Source organism: Symsagittifera roscoffensis, chromosome 9 (genome assembly GCF_963678635.1).
Source record: "Symsagittifera roscoffensis chromosome 9, txSymRosc1.1, whole genome shotgun sequence".
In the NCBI taxonomy this organism is placed as follows: domain Eukaryota; kingdom Metazoa; phylum Xenacoelomorpha; order Acoela; family Convolutidae; genus Symsagittifera; species Symsagittifera roscoffensis.
The window spans coordinates 28,823,809-28,843,734 of NC_087070.1; the positions used below are offsets into that span (position 1 = coordinate 28,823,809).

Sequence of the window (19,926 nt, forward strand, 5' to 3'; positions counted from 1 at the left end):
AACGCAGGAGTAGTCGAGAGCCACTTGTAGAACGTAGCAGTTAGCGTTCCTTTTGTTTCAGTGCCAGACAGCACAACTAGGGTGGAAAATCTATCAACTTTTTAGATGCTTTGTTGGTAATCTCTGTTCTTATGAAACTCTTGTTCAAGCCGAAAAAAAAATCTAGGTGTGATTTTATGCAAGCCATTTTTTGTAATACCTAAGCAAACTTCCCATTCTCTTTCCGGTTTCCTGAATCATAAGATACCGCCTGTCATCCGGCCTTGGATTGATAAACTCAGTACTTATAAGTTAATCATCTTTATGTTAATCTTACCGTACTAGTTACTTTGTTTTTTGGTCGATTGACATCGATAGACTCCAGACATGAGCTGTTCTTGAGCTGCAGCTCAGTTGTCAAAAAATGTTGTCTTTCAACTCGTTGTTTTATATCTCTTCGGTTAGAACTCTTTGTTCATCAATCCATTCGGATTCAATAAATCAGATACTCATACACAGAGGTATGACACCGCCAATCAAGTCTTCTAACATAACGAGGCCAAACTGTGCACTGGATAGTCGCACAATTTTAAACCTTTACTAAACACATGAATTATTTCTTGTTTCTGGATTCCACAAATTGGTCCGGATTCCGCAAATTTTGTTGCAGAATCCACTAATTTTGTTGCGGATTCCCGAACTTTGCCTGTTTTGGGAGCGATATTGAGAAATACAGTGTTTTAGCTATTTGTCGGTGGCATCCAAATCAGCAAAGAAGATCAAAGAAAATAACAATGTAGCGGATTCTGCATCAATTCTGTTTTTGGCCTGATGCGGAGTCCGCTAACAATTCACCAAATGCAGTTTGGCCTCGTAATTAAAAATGACAAAAAAAATTAGCGTTTCATCATGAGATCTGCTGTCACGTTTTTTGCCTCATGTCTTTTGGCGGAAACACATCGGTAGAGCATCACATCACATATTTTAGTGAAGTTTTTTTTTTACAAAATAAGGCAAAGATGCGTTGTTGAATAGTCAGGCAAAAAGTAATGAAAGAGCATCCCGAAACACTTACTTGCTTGAAACAGAAATCGTTCCTCTATAACAAAAATGATCAGTTAATTAAAAAAACCATTTCGATCGCTAACTCGAACGCTCTAGCGTATTAACTTTGGATAATGACTGCAACGGTTGTTAACGACTGCTAAGTCTGAACTTCATCAAATTACAAATTGGCTGCACATTAAATTTCGCAGCCAGCAATTGACTCCAACGTTTGCTGGCAGGGGTTTCTAATTTGTGAGCCCACGGAAAAATAAATTAATCGAGCTAAAAAAAAAGGTCGACAAATTTTGAAAGCTTCTGAAAATTCCTTGCAAAAAAGGGCAATATTTTATTTCAATTTGACTTCCGCCAGAAAAAAATACGTCCAAATAAGTTTAATCTTTGAGTTTGTGATAAGTTTGAGATACTTTTTCCTACTATTTTATGGCGATTATATTCAAATTTTTCTTCAAATACTTGGCAAGATTTTTTCAACAATTTTTGAATTAATCGTTAATATTGACTAAAACTTATTGCCACTTTTTTGATGTCGTAGCAAAAAATAACGAATTTATCTTGTAGTGGGGATATGGAACTAATTTTTTTTGCTTGTTTTCTGATTTTGCTTTCGTCTTGCAACACCAGAAATTACTACAACGAACTATGCTATTTTGATATTTTATGTTCTTGTTTTAGTAAAAAGAATAATCCCTTTCCTGGCCTGGAAAACTAAAACGATTAAATAGCACAATAATAGTTCAAGTTATAATTTACAAGTTATCTCTTGATTGAAATTTATCAACATTCAAAATCTTTTTACAATGTACTGTCTTTGCTTTTAAAAATAATTTCTAAGTTCGCTCAGTTCCTTTGTTCAATTTGTTGGGGTGGACTAGACTGGGCCGAGGCGGCGGCGACTGAAGCCAGTTTCTGTTTCAGTTGCAGCTCTTTAGTCAAAACCCTGATCAGCTCAGTTAGTGCTTCGGGCGAGTTTTTACTATCCGCCGTAGCCTCTGAGTATGTGGACATGAACTCTATAGCTTTGATCACAGTGTCTATCTCTACGATTCCGTCCTGGTCGGGGTCTATGATCTTGGCTACTTCCGAGAGCAGTTCCTCGTCCGATACTTCAGTGAGAGCCTTCATGGCTGCGCGCACTTCATCAATTGTCGCCACTGTGCCTTCGTGACTCTGGATCTTGCCTTCAATGACACTTGCTGTTCGCTCGTCAAGCGCTTCCTTCTTCTCCTAAACAAAAACCATTGTCACAGAATTGCAATTCAAAATTAATCTTGCCACCCCCCCTTCTACCACTCATTTAAAGATTACCAGTAGCACATAAAAGTAATCACTACTTGTTTTTAACAAACTTCGGTGATAACACACAAAACTTCATTTTGGAGTGTTGTCAAAAATGAGTTTTAATTTTACACAAAAAATTAGTTAGCGGGAAAAGGAGTGAGTAAGCGTAAGTAAACTAACCTCGGATAACTGCTGGATTTCTTCCTTGACATGCTGCCTCTTCTCTTCTATCTTCTCAACCGTCGGCTGCAACTTCTTCAAAGAGTACTGCAAATATCGGGATAGGAGTCTGGACCCCCTGGTGACTTTCACTTTGGACTCACTAGTCTCCAATGCCTCCTGCAGAGATGCATTGTAGTCCTGGATCTCCTGGACCAGTTCGTTCAAGTCGTCCCTTTCTTCGGAAACTTTGCTCTTGGTCTCAGCCAGATCCGTGAGAGCCTCCTCCACCACCTTCATCATGTCCACTGTCACCTCTGGAACAGTCTCACTCCTGGTCTCTGCCAAGACGTAGCCAGGCGGGAAATCGTGCAGCGCAGTATCCAAAATTCGCTCCTTTTCTTCCTCTTCCGCTTTCATCTAGAAAAAGATAGTTTTCTCGTTCATTTATGCACTTTCATTAAACCAATTAATTATATACAGTCTCCAGAAAAAACATAGCCAACAGAGTTGGAAAAGAGTCAATGAACAAAAATCTCAAAACATAGCCAACAGACAGTCGGAAAGAGCCAATGAACGCAAGGAAACGGAAAAAAATCGACTAAATTAAAACGCGAAAAAAAAACAATTTGAGCGTGAATAATTTTTCAAAACTTTTTCCTGAAAAAAAACGACGTTCATCGACTCTCAAAATTTATTTATGACATATAGAATCTAAGCATAAAAGTCAACCAATTCAACTGCTTAAAACACTAGAAATATATCAACACGACCTATATGAAACGTTTATTGACATTTAAAAACCTATAACAAAAACTTTCTACGATGAAACATACAAATGGTTTTTAAAAAGAAGCCGCATATGGCTACGCTTATGAATTCAACCAGACAGCATGAGTTCAGTTCCATATAATAGCAAGACTTCCAACACGGAAGATGTATATCATACTGTAATGTATGATACTTGCTATTCCTGAATGCGAAGGGATTGGTAAACACCGATGAACTTTCACTCATGAAGAAACAACTGAATGATATCATGAATTCTAACAATCTGAGTCTTGACTCTCAACCATGAACAACAGATATCTTACACAAATTCAAGGTCGTTAGACACGGATATATAAATATGACATATAAACATCATTCAGAGATTTGCCACTATCCGGTCGGATGACAATGTAGAGAAAGATTTGATAACAATTAATTGTAAAGACAAAGTACTCAAACCCTTTTAAGATGCTAAAATATAATCGCGTTATATTTAGCCTATGAAGATCCTTCAATATAAATCCTCGACTAACTAAACTTTAGAGCCCTTCAAAATAAACTCAATTCGTGTAACCAGTTACCATATACTAAATAAATTTCTCGTGCTATTTGGTGAGATTTTTTTTCAAAAAAAAATCCAATATTTGGAGGCGTACAATCATCAACTTTACGAAGGAAGTTTGGTCATTCGCTGCTTTGGGCTTTCCTAAAATCGCTCTAGTAAGGGTACAATCATTTCTTCTTGGGAAATCTTTTCGAATTAATTGAAAACCCTAAATTTAGTCATTCGTTGCTTTGGGTTTTCTTAACATCGCTCTAGTAATGGAGCAACCAATTTTTTCTTTGGCAAGCTTTTAGAAATAATGGCAAGAGGGTTATCGAATAACAGTCAAACCCCATCCCCCCATTTTGTTTTCATTGCCGTTGGAACTTTTTCATGGAAGCTAAACTTAATCTAGCCAAGCATCACTCACAGCCGTCTGTTGAGCCTGGAGTAGAGACTGTTCTCTCTCCAGTGCCTCCTGCTTGATCGCCTCCTGTTCCCTCCTCACATTCTCCAGTCTGGCCGCATTGTCCACCTCGCCACTCTCCAGCTCAGCCAGTCTCTGTTTCGCAGTGTCACTAGTCTCACTCGGCAGAGACGAAATGGTCGCCTTCAGGGTCTCAGTCGCTGTCGGCTCCAGTCCTCCTTCAGAGGGTGGCATGTAGAGGGTCCTGGATAGCAGGAGTAGCGAGAGGGGCACCTTGTCATTCAGATGCAGATCCAGCCACTCCTCCAGCTGCGTCACCAGCCTCTGCTTCGACACACCGTATGCTCGCATACCTGTAAAAATCACAACAAAACATCTCATTCCATCCAACTAATTTAACTTCAGCCATTCACGTTCCGGGTCAAGTTTTGCGCTAAATAAGGTTGTCTGACATCATTTACCACATCTCTTGATACTCAGAGAACACGCAGTCTTAATTAGGAATGTGCTCCTGAGTTATCGTTCCGAAACCCCAAGGAATGAGAAGACACATAAGCCTAGAGTGTTTTTAAGCAAAATCAGCAACCACAAACAAATTCAGATGGCGACGAGCGGTGTGTCATATTAAAGCATTTTCAGGGTAATTCGAATTAAAGAAAGATTTCTCAAATTTTGTCGGCTGTCTCTCAAAGTATAAAAAACTGGTTTCAATTATTTCCTACTTCTACTTTTCATATTCAAACATAGCAATTGCCAAAATTTTCCCCCTGAATCATTTTTGCTATTCGAACGAACAGTTTTGCGGCAAATAAACCGAGATATGATAGGCCCAAACCATTAAAGCCGAAGAATATTTAAAGCAAAAAAAGTCTTTAAAATAATAGGTGGTAAACTTAAAATAACAGAAGCATTAAAATTACTATTTTGAAGCAAAAAACCAATGTTCTAATGAATCAATATTCACAAGAAAATAAAAATAACCAATTTTTAATCTTACAGAAGTGAGACTGACAAGAACAATTGTATACACTAAAACTACACACCGGCATTCATTGCTGCCTTTACCTCTTTCGCGCACAAGACTCTGGAGATCGGACACCTCCAGTGAGGAAATTGCTCCTTCTTGCTTGATCATCAAGTCATCCGCTTTGATGTTGCGCATCTTGAGCTTGATTTGGAATCTGAGCAAATTCGTGTTTCCAATCGGACGAATGTTGAGGATCTTACAGATGGCCATCAACTGCTGCTTTTCCAAGTTGTCCAACATCAAGGAGTCTCGAAAGGCCTTGGAGAACTTAAGGATTTCCTCGTTGCTCAGCTCCAGATCTCCCTGACGTACCTTGCCCATGAAGTCCGCAAACTTCTGTGCTGTCTCAGATGTAGATGAGCTTCTTCTTACCGCCATCTGCTCAACTGTGTCCTGTCAACACAAACAACATTCGAGAAGAGTAACTGAATCAAAATCCTCATGGAAAAGACGGATAAACCCAAATGATGACCATAGACTAGATCAGGCCACACGCTAAGCGGGCCCATTATTATCACTGATAAATTATGATATTAATGAAGAATACTAAATAAAAAATATATATACTTTCAAATTATATTTTGTCTACCAATTTTAATTGTTTCTGTAATGCTCAGCTGGAGGCGAGCAAGCTCCCACTCGCTTAATGGCAATCATACAGCATTATAATAGTTTTCAGGGTTTGGTACAGGCCTGCCAACTTTTATAAAACGAAATATGAACCTGGGACCAAACCTTGAAAAACGAACTTTATATGAACCTAAAAGAGCATTTTCTAACTTTCAGAAAAACATGATCAATTAAACCATTTATTTCTTGACAAATATTGAGTCACTGACAACTGCAGACTGTTGATCCAATGTGACCACAGAAACAGTTCGTTGGTTATGGAGCAGTTCCTTCTTCTTTTCAAGAGCTTTTTTAGCCTCGTCAATGCTAGAATCAACTTCGTTCAGCTGGTTCTTGAGAGCTAAAGGAGTCATTCGCTTGAAAACATGCAGTTTCTCTTGCAAATCTTCAGCATGCCCTCTTTTTTGTGAATTTTCTTCTACTTTCGACTCCGTGGATTTCTTATATTCAGAAGCTGCTTGGCGAACTGTGTCACATAACTCAGCTGGAAAATTGAACGCCTTTTCGAAATCGTCGCGGATAAAGACTTCCTGAATGATACGCACACTGTTGTATGTTTCTGGCGAAAAACATTTCTGGTGTTGACTCTCAGCGAACTTCATGCGCGAGAACCCTGATTCTGTGTTCATGTTATGTGGGCAAACTAGCAACACAAACTCACATAAAGATCCCAAATACTTCCACTGTTGCAACAGTGATTTCTCGAAGCACTCTCGCAAGGATAAGTTTTCATTCATACACAGGTTAGCAGCAGCAAACTCGTCTAGGACATCCACACTCACTAAGCCGAAAAAATTAGCCAATCGGGCAATTTTGGCACTTTTTTGGGGGGTCGGTGTTGGTTAGTTTTCTGGCTTTAGTAGATTTTCGAATTACAGCCTATATGAAGATACACAGCTCAAGTAGCACAGTAAGCTCATTAGTTAAAAATATGCATTTCGAATGAACGCGAAAATTAAGTTAGTCAACGAAATTTTATCTAAGTAGAGGATTGCATTTAGATGCTGTTTATAAGCTAAAACACGATTGAAAATGAATTTAAACTATCAAAATTAGAATTACGACTTTACAGGCTTTCAGATAGTATATCACTCAACTCTAACGGACATTTGATTGTGGTATGTAACTTTGCGTGGCAAAATAAACTAACACTCGAACACAATACGCATCCCAGTCAAATAAAAAAGCACCAAAATTCGCAGAGCAAATACTGAAATGAGTTCACAATTTTCAAAAAAAAAAATCGAAAAACTTCGAAACACACTTTTAAAACTTTTGACATTTATTGTTCTTCTTCAATTGTTAGTTATTTTATTTTGAGAAAATCTGTTGTTGTTTCCGATCTTCAACTTCTCGCGCATATTACAAAGTCAATAGGAAACAAAGTACATACGACTCGATAGAAACTAACTAACCGCTTTTTAAAAAACAAGAAATGAAACACAGAGGACAAGATAACGACAAAAAAAGAGCTCTAAAAAGGCATAACAAATACAGATTTACCAACAATGGTTAACTTTTTTTTAGAAGAAAATATCAAAAACTTTTTTCCCTAATTTACAGAAAGTTTTAATGTCAATTGAAACCAAACATCAATGAATTAAATCTTCAAAGCTATTTGCACAGAAATCATGCCCGGTTGCAACATTGTTGTCTATCGCAAAGGTTTAAAATAGCCAAGAGACAGTTGGAAAACCGTCAATGACGCAAATAAACAGAAAAAAAAATACGGACTTATTATTTTCGAAAAAATCTCAATTTTCGAAATTCAAAGAAGAAGATAGATGACCTCAAAGCTCTTTGAAATTCTAGAAAAACTTATTTTTGATAAATTAAACCCAATTTAGGAAAAATGGATCGATAGGTAAAACTTTGATTCTCTGGGAAATTCGATAATTAAATATCATTTTCGAAACTCGAAGTAGATCAAGTGTTTCGAGACCTTTACACTTTCTCTGTTCGATAGTGGAGTCCGCCTTCCTTTTGACAAAAGAAATTGACTGAACTTCAGAAGAAATCAAAAGTCAAACCGCGAAAAAGTAATTTTGTGCCTGAACAAATTTTAAGACTTTTCCTGGAAAAAAATCATCGCGACCTATATAAGAGTCTGAACTACTTTCATCGCTCAACGAAATTGATGAGCAACAGACTACCTTATAGGTTTAATTGTTTCTGGTTGTTTAAATTTTGACCAAGTTTTATCTCAAAAAGTGGGGAATCAACTGTATCAACGTATCATTCACCTAATTGAATGAAGCCCTTCAACAAACAATTTATTAAGCATCAGGGCAGGTCAAAAATCAATTGTCATTACAAACCCAAACGCTTGCGTGAAGGGTTTTAGAGGCCGGCATTTATGTTTATTATTGGAGCTAGATCTCTGAACAAAACTCTGAAGTGCATACCCTATCGAAGTAAAAGTAAACGACAACTGGTCGGAAAAACCTACAGCATCGGTGGACTTAGCTTCATTCGGACCGGCAAGAACCCACTGAAGATTCTACAGAACTTTCTCATAGGAAGGGAAGTGCTAGCCAAGAAATTCAAGATAGTTATCTGGCACGACGTTATTAACCTTACAATCTCGAAACACAAGAGCAACAACTACGCTGCAACTACCGTAGAAGAACAAGGAACGAGGAGTCAAAGAAGGAGAATAAGAAGTCACAGAGTGAGCGCCAGGGACAAAAAATGTCAACAGGAAAACAATTAAAAGTAATTTCCATTAACTTGTGACCTTGTAACTTTAATTGGTTGGAAAATACTAGATAGTAATTGAACTTGCTTAAACAGAAATGATTATACAGATATTTGGATTTGGAACTTAATTGACTTCGTGACCTTTATTTGTTGAAAGTGGCTAATTAACCCTAAAACGTTGTGTACTAAGTTCTAGTAAGAGCCTCGCATTAGGTGCCTTCGCAACTTTCAGTGGTTGGAAGGGGCCCAAGCGAGGATTGAACTAGCTTGATTCCTTCCCCTAACTTTAAATTTCAATCCCTGCAATTAAATTTGTCTGAAAAATCGAGAAACCAATCAATCAGTTAAGTTCACCTGCAGAGAATGAAAAAGAAAGCGAAGATGGTTCGATTTTCTATTTGAAGTGCGGTGACTGGTATCACGCCGGTGATTGCTAAGGAGTTGCATCAACCATTCTGCGCGACATGCAGAAATCACCTGGTTTAATATGGCTTCATTAAATATGCGTTGATATCGGAAACAAAGCCCTCAAAGAAGGTCCAAGCCAACCCCTTGTCGGCGAGAAACTCAAGATTATTGAAAAGCGAGTGACAGAAAACTAAGAAACAACCAGATCAGTACAGCAAAAGATAGTGGAAAAAAAGAGGCTCAACTTAAGAAAATTTAAACACGCTTTGAAGAGAAAATCAATACAATGACACTGAAAGAAGAACAAACTGCAGTTGAAATCAACGATGCTTGGAAGAAAGTACCGCAAAGCCAAACAGCTCACAGCATGAAGAAGATAATGAAGGAAACTCTTGCGCAACAAGACCGTGAACGAGAAGACTTGAAGACGCGAAAACAATCTGGTACTTTTATGACCATGCGAAAATTAAAAACTTCTGCGCCCAAGGCATTAAGCTGTCAGCTGACTTTCTCCCAGAGGTGGAGAAGGTCATTTGTCTAGAAAACACCAGCAATTAAAATCGTACTCAAACGACGGGAAGAGAAAGCCATTATCTTCCGACTCCTGCGAAATCTGAAGGATTTCCGCATCAAAGAACACAGCAAGGTGAAAGTTTCTCACGAGTACTCGAAAGAAGCAGAGGAAAAATTCGATCTTTGATAGAAGAAGCAGCACAAAAGGAAGGAAAGGAAAACACAAAGTACCGATACACTGTTATTGGCAGTGCATCACAGCTTAAGATACAACGACGCCGGAAAACAGAGTCTTCACTAATGCTGCTGACTAGGGGCGGTGTACAAAATCTTGCTATATAGTGTTTGCAGCCTGTTGGACCCAAAGAAGAGAAACTGACAAGTCGATTTCATCCATCGACACAAATAGGACATAATACTACTGGCTGAAACCTGATGTTGAAAACAGCGAATTGTTCCTCCCAGAACAAATCTCAGAGCTGATCCCCCACCCAGAAATAAAATTTCAACACACGGCGGAGCTTTAATTGCGGTCACAAAAAATATAAAAATACAGAAGTGGATACCAGCTGCTTACCCATAAATGTGGAAACACCACTAAGATTAATCAGAGACGACACATGTAAGCCGTGTCATGTAGCACTAATCCACAATCCGCCAAAGGAAAGTAAATATTAACTGTTGCTGGAACACGTTGAAAGAATATTAAGTTTTCTGAAACATATATTTATTTGGGACCTTATCCTCACTAGAGACTTCATCATGGACGAAACAAACTGCGACACTTACCAATCTTCAAATGACTATCAGAGCCACATTATCAATTTAGTCATGGATAATAATTTGAAAAACCCGTTGACTTCAATACAACTGCAACATCAAGTTTAGAGCTGGCGTTTGGTACGTCAGACTCAATCATCAACAATGTTTCTGCTTGTCACTTGGAAAAGTTTTCTAATCATCGCCCACATTGAAGTGAATCTTTATCTAACTCAGAGAATTAGAGAGAAAGGAAAGTCATAATACGATAAATACAGCAAAGGCAGCTACACAGATATGGCGAGGACATGATTTAGAACCTTTTCAAACCTATTGCTACAATGTTGATGTCAACACAAGTCTTCTGTACAAATGGATTTTTGAAATGATTGACAGGTACAACCCTAAGAGAACCAAAAACGACATAGCCAACCTCCGTGGATTACCAACGAAACGTCACGTCATCTAAATCAGCTTATTACAGAAAGTAAATTGATACAGAAAGGACTTTTTGATACAGAAAGGACTAACATCATGTAAGCTGACCCTCCTTACAGAAGTGTGCGAACTATGAAGTATGATGATAGTGCTGAATAAGAAAGATCTCTGTTCGTCTCGAGGAACAAACAGAAAATGTACAAGTGTTTAAAAGGCCTCCAAAAAGGAACTCTTCAATGGCTACTTTGCATCTGTCGTAACTGATAAGGATTACGTCTTCTTTAAAACACCACGTAGAAACCTAATGGAAGTTTTGAGATTGAAATTAGTGAGGCATAAATCGCGTTGGAATTGAAGAAACTAGACCCAAGTAAAAAAGCCGAGCAAACGACGCAAAACTACCAATTTTTCTTAAAAAAACTTCTGTTGACATCGTGGAAAATCTTTTCAGCAACATAAAACAGTTACGGAAATATCCATCGGAATGCAAAATTGGCATTGTGTCCCCCATTTTTAAAGATGAGGATAGGAAGAAAGTATCTAACAACCGACCGGTGACGCTGCTCAACAATTTACGTTTCAGGCACTCATGAAAGCTTTTGCATCCCATATTAGCGAAAACCAATGCGGATTTCGACCCAGAAGATCGGTTGTTCTTCAACTACAATTCAGATTGCCTTTGTTTGACTTCTCGATTGCTTTGTTTGACTTCTCGATAGCCTTTGACGAAACAAAGCATCATCAGCTCCTTGAAAAGTTGTTAAAGCTCAATTGATCGGAGGGGCTATTCCTTTTTGTTCGCCATTACCTAAGAGGGAGAACTCAGCGAGTTAAAATCAATGATGCAAAATCTGATTCACTGTTCATTGCATCAGGGGTACCTCAAGGATCTGTCTTCGGCCCCTTGTTTTTAATCTATATCAATGACCTGCCGAATAGTTTCATTGATTGCCCTGCTCTTAGCAGATGACCTAAAGGCAATTTTCGAGGGAAACAGAAAAAAACTGATGAAGTTGAAGGACGATCTGAACAATTTATGTTGGAGCACACAGAACCACCTCCTTTTCAACTACAAGAAATCCTCAGTAACTGAGTTCAAAAATGGTCATCGGAAGAAATCACCAATTGAAATGGATTTTATGTTTGGCGATAACCTGATTGAAAAAGACCAGCCAATGAAGAATGTTGGTCTGGTGATAAACGAAAACCTAACTTGGAGCGACCATGTCAACTATCAAATCGGCAAAGCTATGAAAGCCCTCTTTCTCCAGCGACGAAGCACTTCGCCGCTACTATCGATTGAATCAAACGTACATTTATACAGAGCCGTATTATCACAAACGCTGTTTTTTGCATCTGAGCGCTTGGAACTACGGCGATCAGAATACCATTTAATCGAATCTTTTCAGAAGAAAGCAATGAGATGGATATATGGAAACGTTAGATACAAGCTGGCAATGATGAAAGCAAACGTACTATCACCGCTCTACTTCAAAGTCCTGAAAAACTTAAAGATGTTCATAGCCTCCGCAATGGAAATTACGACGTAGAACTCCTCGAATTGAAAATCGTTGGTACAGGCAGAAGACGAAGAGCTTTACTTCCGAACATTGAGTATGAAGTGCAGAGACTGGGTCCAAAAGACCAGAAGGGGGATTACCTTGTTGCTAAGGGACGGGCAAGCTTAACAGTATAGGATGTTAAAATTATTAGACTAGCTATCTCAAAATGAGTCTACGTTAGGTTAAGGTGTTAGATAGGTGTTAGGTTACTTAGTTCTGGTACAAGCCGGCTCAAAAATGTTGTTTAAAGAGTGATGAATTTTATCGACAAACAGTTTCTGAAAAAGAAACTGATCGAAGACAAGTGGAATTACTTTGAAAAGAACTGGATTGAAGAGATACCTTGCACGTGGATTTTTAATTGTCGTTGTGAAAACTGTCGTACAAACCCTAGAACTCAAAAAGCGAGGCTAACAACCCAGTGGAATATCCATAAAGTCATAATGATTACAAGGATAGCCGGTTACTGTGCAAGTACCAAAGAATGTTCCGACCATAGTCTTCAGAAAACTTAAATAATTTTTTTGAACTTAGTGTAATTTTTTATAGGTGGTGTGATAAAAGATCTGACGTAAATCAATAATTTAGGCACATTTGACAATCATTTTAAAATATGCAAACAAGACAACAGTTTTGATGGAAATGACTGGAAAACATTAAAAACTTTTTAAGAAATTTCAAAAAACTTTGAAGCTTTGATTCCAAAAATGGCATAAAAAATCTTCCAAAAATAATTTTACTCGAGTAAAATTAAAATTAATTATAAATAAGCTATTGTTAACGGCTTAAAATAAGCCTGCTCGCTGGCTTCAGTCGCTCGAAATTAGACAAAAATTAAAAATTTCAAATCAGTTTTTTTCTCGTTAGAAAAAAATTTTGGGAATTCTTTAATGTTCGAATCATGACTGAAAGGGCTTTAAAATGATATATATCTTTACGATGATTAATTGTTGTGCCTCATTTTGCGTAAAAAACAAAAAAAACTGAAACACACCCAAATACAAAGTTCCTCTTTTAACTAGCATTGCTGTTAATATTTCCAATGGTCGGAACAATAATTACACAAAGGCGAAGTTGCACTTCGAATACACAAGCAAAAATATGACCGATAACGCTACTGGGAAAAATTGAATGAGTAAAACTTTGAGTCTACAAAATTTCTTCGGGGACGCACGCCAATTATGAGTCTACATAGTTGCCAAGTGAAGCAAGCCAATTATGACGCGTTAGCAGTACCAGTCAATTTGAAAAAAAAAGAAATTTACCAATTAACATGCCAACGCATTTTAACTAGTATACGAAAAAGTTCATTAAAAACATCCGACCCTGCCCAGGTTAGAACACTCTAATTTTGCTGCTGGTCTCCTTCTCTACCTCTACGCTGCAGATCCATGATGCCTTGAAGCTGAAGTGCTATTTGTAATAAAATAGTCCTTAGCATTGCTGTTAATTTCCTTAGCATTGCTGTAGTCCTTAGCATTGCTGTTAATATCCTTAGCATTGCTGTACTAATAGCTGGATCAAAATGAACACTTTCATCATGAACACAACTTGTCGCAACAATATTTGCGACTTAGGTTGGAAAAAAGCTAGGCTACACTAGCAATGCTTGTGTAATAATAATAATAATAAATACCCGCACATTCTTCGCAAACGCAACCACAACATTCGCCTTTTTCACTGCCGACTTATTCTGATCTTTGGTAAAATTTGCTGCCGCAAAACCTGGAAACGCAGTTATTTCTGCGAATCAACAACAAATACTGGGACAATGAACTCGTATCAAAAGTTGTTAACCAAGAGTGATGCTTCGAGCTTGATGAACAATTAATAGCTATTTAATTTTGAACTGTGCCAGTTAATTGATAATTGATTTTTGACATTTCGATCAATTGCAATTTACTTTTTGACCTGCCCTGCTGAACATGCCACAATTGACACGCCGATCTGCAGTACAAATACTTCCAAAAGAAAAATATCATGATCTTCAGTTAAGTGAATTGCTTGAGTGATACCCGATAAAGTTTCTGAAATTATTATTACGAACCTGTAAAAACTTCGCCATTTCCAACTTGAGTTTAAAACGCTGCTTGGCCCGCACTTCTTTCGTTTTCTTCTCCTCAAAGGTACTGGGAAGCATTCCGGGAAATAATTTGATTGCAAAAGGTAATAAAAACTCCATAAACGGAATGATAACAAAAATTGAAAAAGGCACAAGTCGGAAAATGTCAGAGACAGTACGAAGCAACTGTTTTTTCTCTCTCCTTGTAAGAGCATCACCATTGGTTATCTTTCGAAGCAGTTTTAACGAAATTTTTGTTTCAAAGAAAAACAATTTGAAGCCATTATAGTAGTGCTTTAATTCTTTTTTAATTTTTATCCATATTCGTATAACAAATTTCTCCGATTTCACAACACTTATTCTTGATTGAGAAGCAGGAAGGCTGCTTTCCGCTTTTTCATCTGTCTTTTTAACTTTTTCATCCTTAAGAATTTCCAACTGCTGGTCAACTTTTGAGTCTTCGCGTAGCACAGCTGAGATCGAAAATGTTCTGCAGTGGTTTGCATTCAAAAATGCGTCTATATCTTTTTGAAACACGGTCGCTCTTTCGGTTGTTCCAAATTTTCCAGTAGTCACAGTACCCCTGAATGTAATTCGATTTATGGATGAGGATAACAGTCTAGCTTGCGGCACCCCTGCTTTACAATTTGGTAGTATATGTGAGACGCGTTTTCTAGTGCAGTAAAAGCATATATTGAAAAATCTAACTGTGCGATACATCTTTCAAAATTGATCATTTCCTTCATAAACACACTGAAAAACAAGAGATCAAAGAGGCAATATCAAACTCTTGCAAGATGAAACGCATGGAGGTAGGCCAATTAGAAGAAGAAGAAGAAAGAACACCTGAATTACTATACAGTAAAAAGCCGAGGCATCAGTATAGCAAAATGTAAATAATAAAGTTGGTTAAAATTCATTGGTTACATCAAACAAAAACACAACATCAGAAAACAAGCAATAAACAAAACAAAACAAAACAAATTCGGTTACTGTTCAGAAATTGGTCGATTAAAATATTTGAAGTTACGGATACTAAAAAACATAAGTTTTAAGAATTAAGAACGAGCGTAATCAGAAGGTCAAAAGTATCATAGTAACCGAGGTTACAGTCATGAGTCCCTTCATCATGTATTCCAGTCAAAATCCTTGGAATTTTCTAGATATGGAAGTGATAATGATAAAAGAAGATGTCAAGTGTTTAAGTCCTTTTCATTTAAAATCGATACGGGTTACGCTTCTTCAATAAGAACACGCAACTCGACACGAGATAATATAATATACAAGTGTTACAAGTAAAAAATTTCGTCGAAAGTTATTTTGTCATTTATTGTTCCGAGTACGCAAGCGGCGTTCGCAATCTGTATTGCCAGGGAGATTCTCTGTTTTAAAAAGCTGCCTGCTCTTGGTTCCTCAGTGCATATGCTTAGGTTCTTACAAAGCTTGCTCAAAAAAACTTCTGTGCTGGGGCCGGCCGCGCCCTGAATTTCAAAAGCTAGCGGTTGAAAAAGATATCCATCATTTACAAGATCTTTATATTTGTCAATTTTTCGCTCTTCCGCTTCAGCGGCAGCCGTACCAGGGTTACAAACAGACCCGGCATTAATCCTACAAGGAGCTAAGGAGTCTACTACCGTTACATCCCACAAGAGCTGCTTACCATCAGCCCATGGAACGAGCGTCAAACCGTCTGGTCGCTTCTGATCGGTCCTGTAGAGGTGTCGTGGTTCTAAAACAGACGGAATGTGAGTAGATGATAGACTCTGCTTTATAAGGGCATTCAGGTTTGCATGCCTAGAGAATCTCCCTGCACTTTTGAGGCAAGAAAGACCATGCCAACCATCCTCGGTAACGTCTTTTCCGCACACGCATTTATGCCGTTCGCATATTTTTGATCCTAATCGAAGTCCTATCGCAATTCTGAGTTGTTGGTTCGACAGTTTTAACCTTAAATTTTTGCAGGGGATGACGTTCAACCATTGGGATCCAAATCTATCTTGGAACGCGTTGAACCTTTTCACGTCCGTTGGTTCGAGTCGTAAAATCAAGTCTGCAATTTCGCTGTCAAAAATTGGCTCCGTCCATTTTTTTTGGATTTCATTTTCCGGAGCCATTTCAATTTTTCCAAGGTCAAACCACCGTTTAAGCGCATCATCATAGGTTCCATCCACATGCTCCAAACCAAAGATTTCGCTCAAGGCATCTTTTGCTCCTACTGCTGAGGCTAAGAAAGCGGGTAAAGCGAGTAGACGAGCGGAAGAAACGCCCAAGCCACCTTTGGCTGCCGGGAGAACTGCTTGTAAAAACTGGTTATCATCCATTTTCACGTTAGTGACCTTGCATAACGAATTTCTTAGTAATTTATCGTAGCGTTCCAAAAAATCATTTTGCAAAAAACAAGGGCTCGTACGCAAAAAATATAGGAGTTTTGGCATGCTAAAGCAATTTTTCAGGAGGTAAAAACCATAATGGGCGTCTAGTTTGTCAATGACATCCGAGATTTTTTCAAGCTCCCTAATTTTTTCGTCGAGTAATTCTTTTCGGCAAAGTTCGCCGATTGGAGATCCTAAAATGAGGAGTTCTTCTTTTGTTTTTATTTTTATTTTGGGGCATATTTTTCAAAATTGTGTTAAAATTGAATTATACTGTGTACTAGTAGTCGGTCCCAAAAAACAAAGTTCACACTTCTCAGTGTTTAAGCTCAGGCCGTAAATTTGTTCCGATTTCAGAATGTTTTTAAGGTCCCGGAGTACTACCTTATAGTCGTCGGCTAAATTCCCATCATCTAAATACCAGATGTTAATTTTCGACTCCAACTGTTTGACTAGTGTATGAATTGTTTCCGCAAAAGGGGTGGGGCTTCAGGATCACCTTGCTGAGTTCCGTCTTCTGACATTATGACAGAGCTTCCGTAAAAAAGGTAACTAGGTTTAGCATACGCGCAATGGGTGTAATTATATAATTCGGGGCGATTTGAAAAAACATGATTCAGCATTGTTTCTCTGTTTAAAGAGTTAAAGGCATTCTTAAAATCTAGTTTTAAAAGAACAGTACATTTTGGATTGTCGTCGCGTTCAATTAGGTTTCGAAACGAGTGCGCAGCTATTTCTGCTCCTCGTTTGGTACCGCATCCTACCTGTACGTTTCCGAAAAAATTTTGTCGCTCGGAGAGGGCCTTGCTTCCAGCGCATTTAGACGCGATACGTCTCAGCGTGTTGCCTATGGCAATCGGTCTCAACCCTCCGTCTATTTTTATGAGGGCGATAAGCTTTGCGCCAAAAAAGAAAGGTCTTAGTGGTTCCGGTATTTTGCCATCTCCAATGAGGTTTATCAGCTTAGTAAGCGATTTCAGAAAGTTAAGTCCTGCACTGCCATTCGACTTACTAACAAGATCTTTAAAAATTTGAGGAAATATTTTATCAGGACCTGCTGCTGATCCGTTTGGAAAGGACATTATCGCTTTGTATAGGTCGAAATCGGTTACGAAAAAACTATCCAACTTTTCTGGATTTGGAGCTGCAAATTTGGCTCGCTGCGGGTGCTTAGATAACAATTTTTGATAGTTATCAGTTGAAAAAGGAGTTATTTTGTCATCCGAAGCAGCAAGCCTTATTCCTCCCTTTACATTTCCTTCATCGAGCTTACTACTTATTAACTTTATTCTCTGCTCGAGGTCACTCAGAGGCGGGCTTGAAACTTGGGGATGGGGTTTTGGAAGTGACACGTCATTTGCTCGAATTTTTTTATTTATCAAAGAGCTCATGCTTGTGGTCTGTTTGCGTCCACTTCTTTTCGGTTGCTCCAAAAAAAACAAGAACGACGTTAAAAAAATTAGCCATTTTGTAACATCTTCTACATTGTAGACAATGTCGTTTATTTTGTCCGACAGATTTTCCGCCAAGGGAACACGCGAGTCTTTTGGTACTCTCTTGAGTACTCGGACATTTGAGATGGCTGTATTAACATAATTGTCTAGCACTAAATCATTACCTATTGTTGCTTTATTAACAGATTTTACATCAACGCATAAAGGACACTGAAACCATTGGGTTTTCTTAGAGTCGCTAAGAGAAATATTTACACACCTGATATGATACCAACTAGAACAACAATCACATTTAATCCAATTTATCAGTCCTGAAGGTTTTAAGCAATCTTTGCTTGTACACTCTTTGTTGTTTTTCCTCATCTTGACGCAGCATAAAGGTAAAAAAAAAGGATTTTGACTGGTTTTAGGGGACTGAACTAACCCATGATAAGCGGTTAGTGGGAATTTTACAAATCAGCAAATAAAAAAAAAAGACAACTAAATTAATTTAAAAGGTTAAAAGGCAGCATAAAGGTTAAAAATCAAAAACAAGGAACAATCTCACCCGAGCTCAGTAGGTTCAGCGGCGCACCACCAGACTTCTCAAGCCAGTTCCAGTTCCCCACCTCCCCACAGAAAGCCACTTGACAGACCTGTCTCTAAAATCCCTAAGAGGGCGCTCCACATACAGGCACAAACATCAAACATAACAAATCTATTTAATAAGTTTATCACAACAATTAGGCTAAACGAGCTGGTATTAAAACTTTACAAACAATTTTAGATAGTCCAATTATACAGCGTATATACAGAGTATATACAGATTCTCTTTCAAACAATGTCTGGAAAATTAAACTAAATTAAAACATATAGTTTGACTTGAACACTTGAGGAAATTGAAAACTTGTATGCCCTCTCTAAAATCCTCATTTTCCAGTGAACTGAAATCAAAAGTGATGTACAGACTTGAATGTTGTGGGTGCAAATCCATCTATGTTGTCCAGACGGTCCGACATCTCACCACAAGGATTGAGGAACACCGAAAAGAGGATACCCCAGTTGGACAGCATATAAGGCAGTGTGGTAGTGAGCGTGGTAAGTCTGAGTTTAATTGGCAAATAATCGATCAGGCGTCCAGCAGCATCAAGTTACTTACAATAGAGGCGCTGCACATTAAGAAAGAGAGACCGGCAATTAACACGCGCGACGAGTTTAGAAGTAGGGAGCTGACACAAAGGCTATAGTTCCAGAATCGAAAAATTCTAGCTAAAACAACAAAATTTTGAAACAACTTACATGTTAGCATAAAAATTAGCCACAAAACAAAAATGTAAAAATAAAAATGAAGAAAACTCTCAGAAATTTGTGACAAAATGTTTTAAAATGTTACATAATAGTTGTTACATAATTTCAGTGATATTTGTAAAATTTTGATTGGTTGAATTTTTAAAATTTTGAAGTACTGATGTGTGTGTGACACTTTTGATGATCTTTGATGATTTTGTACAGATAGTTTAGAATTTTTAAAACCTGAAGATGCACAAAATGTGCGAAAACGTTTGTTTGAATTTACAATTTTAACGCATTCTTAAAACATATAGAACTAGCAAAAACGGAAATCACGCCACGTATTTGTATTTGTACATATTGGATTGTTTCTCAATTCTTACGTAAAATTCTTTCAATTTTTTCTTGAATCCTGTTGTCGATTTTTCTAAATTGCGCAAAATTATGGGCAGTGAATTCCATTTTTTAGAAGTCAAATGAAAAAATGATTTTTGTAAAGAAGCGGT

General features: G+C 37.9%; 4 protein-coding genes across 4 annotated transcripts in view; 1 reads left to right on the forward strand and 3 right to left on the reverse strand.

Moving 5' to 3' along the window:
• The window catches only part of LOC134854315 (uncharacterized), a 315,313-nt gene extending 296,437 nt beyond the window's left edge, over window positions 1-18,876 (reverse strand). Inside the window, exon 1 of the mRNA XM_063870520.1 lies at window positions 18,849-18,876. The gene's annotated coding sequence lies outside the window, so the exon portion shown is untranslated. The remainder of the gene's footprint in view (window positions 1-18,848) is intronic.
• The window catches only part of LOC134854321 (protein rogdi homolog), a 438,231-nt gene extending 419,353 nt beyond the window's left edge, over window positions 1-18,878 (reverse strand). The window contains exon 1 of the mRNA XM_063870529.1: window positions 18,848-18,878. The gene's annotated coding sequence lies outside the window, so the exon portion shown is untranslated. The remainder of the gene's footprint in view (window positions 1-18,847) is intronic.
• Window positions 1-19,926, forward strand: part of LOC134854323 (uncharacterized) — a 348,488-nt gene that overhangs the window by 89,658 nt on the left and 238,904 nt on the right. The window lies entirely within an intron of this gene.
• LOC134853932 (mitochondrial proton/calcium exchanger protein-like) lies at window positions 1,775-15,112 on the reverse strand. Its single transcript, XM_063869917.1, has 5 exons — window positions 14,311-15,112; window positions 5,292-5,646; window positions 4,230-4,579; window positions 2,506-2,904; window positions 1,775-2,271 (listed from the first exon to the last, which is right to left on the reverse strand). The coding sequence occupies exons 1-5, from the start codon at window positions 15,043-15,045 to the stop codon at window positions 1,885-1,887; spliced, it is 2,226 nt and encodes a 741-aa protein (XP_063725987.1). The 5' UTR covers window positions 15,046-15,112; the 3' UTR covers window positions 1,775-1,884.

Bases quoted from the DNA above. Each gene is read 5' to 3' on its own strand.
- LOC134853932 (XM_063869917.1), bottom strand. From the start codon at position 15,045: ATGTATCGCACAGTTAGATTTTTCAATATATGCTTTTACTGCACTAGA. The intron at 5,647-14,310 runs GTTCGTAATAAT...TTGTGTTGACAG, and splicing joins AAATGGCGAAGTTTTTACAG to GACACAGTTGAGCAGATGGC. The intron at 2,905-4,229 runs GTGAGTGATGCT...ATCTTTTTCTAG, and splicing joins TCCAGGCTCAACAGACGGCT to ATGAAAGCGGAAGAGGAAGA.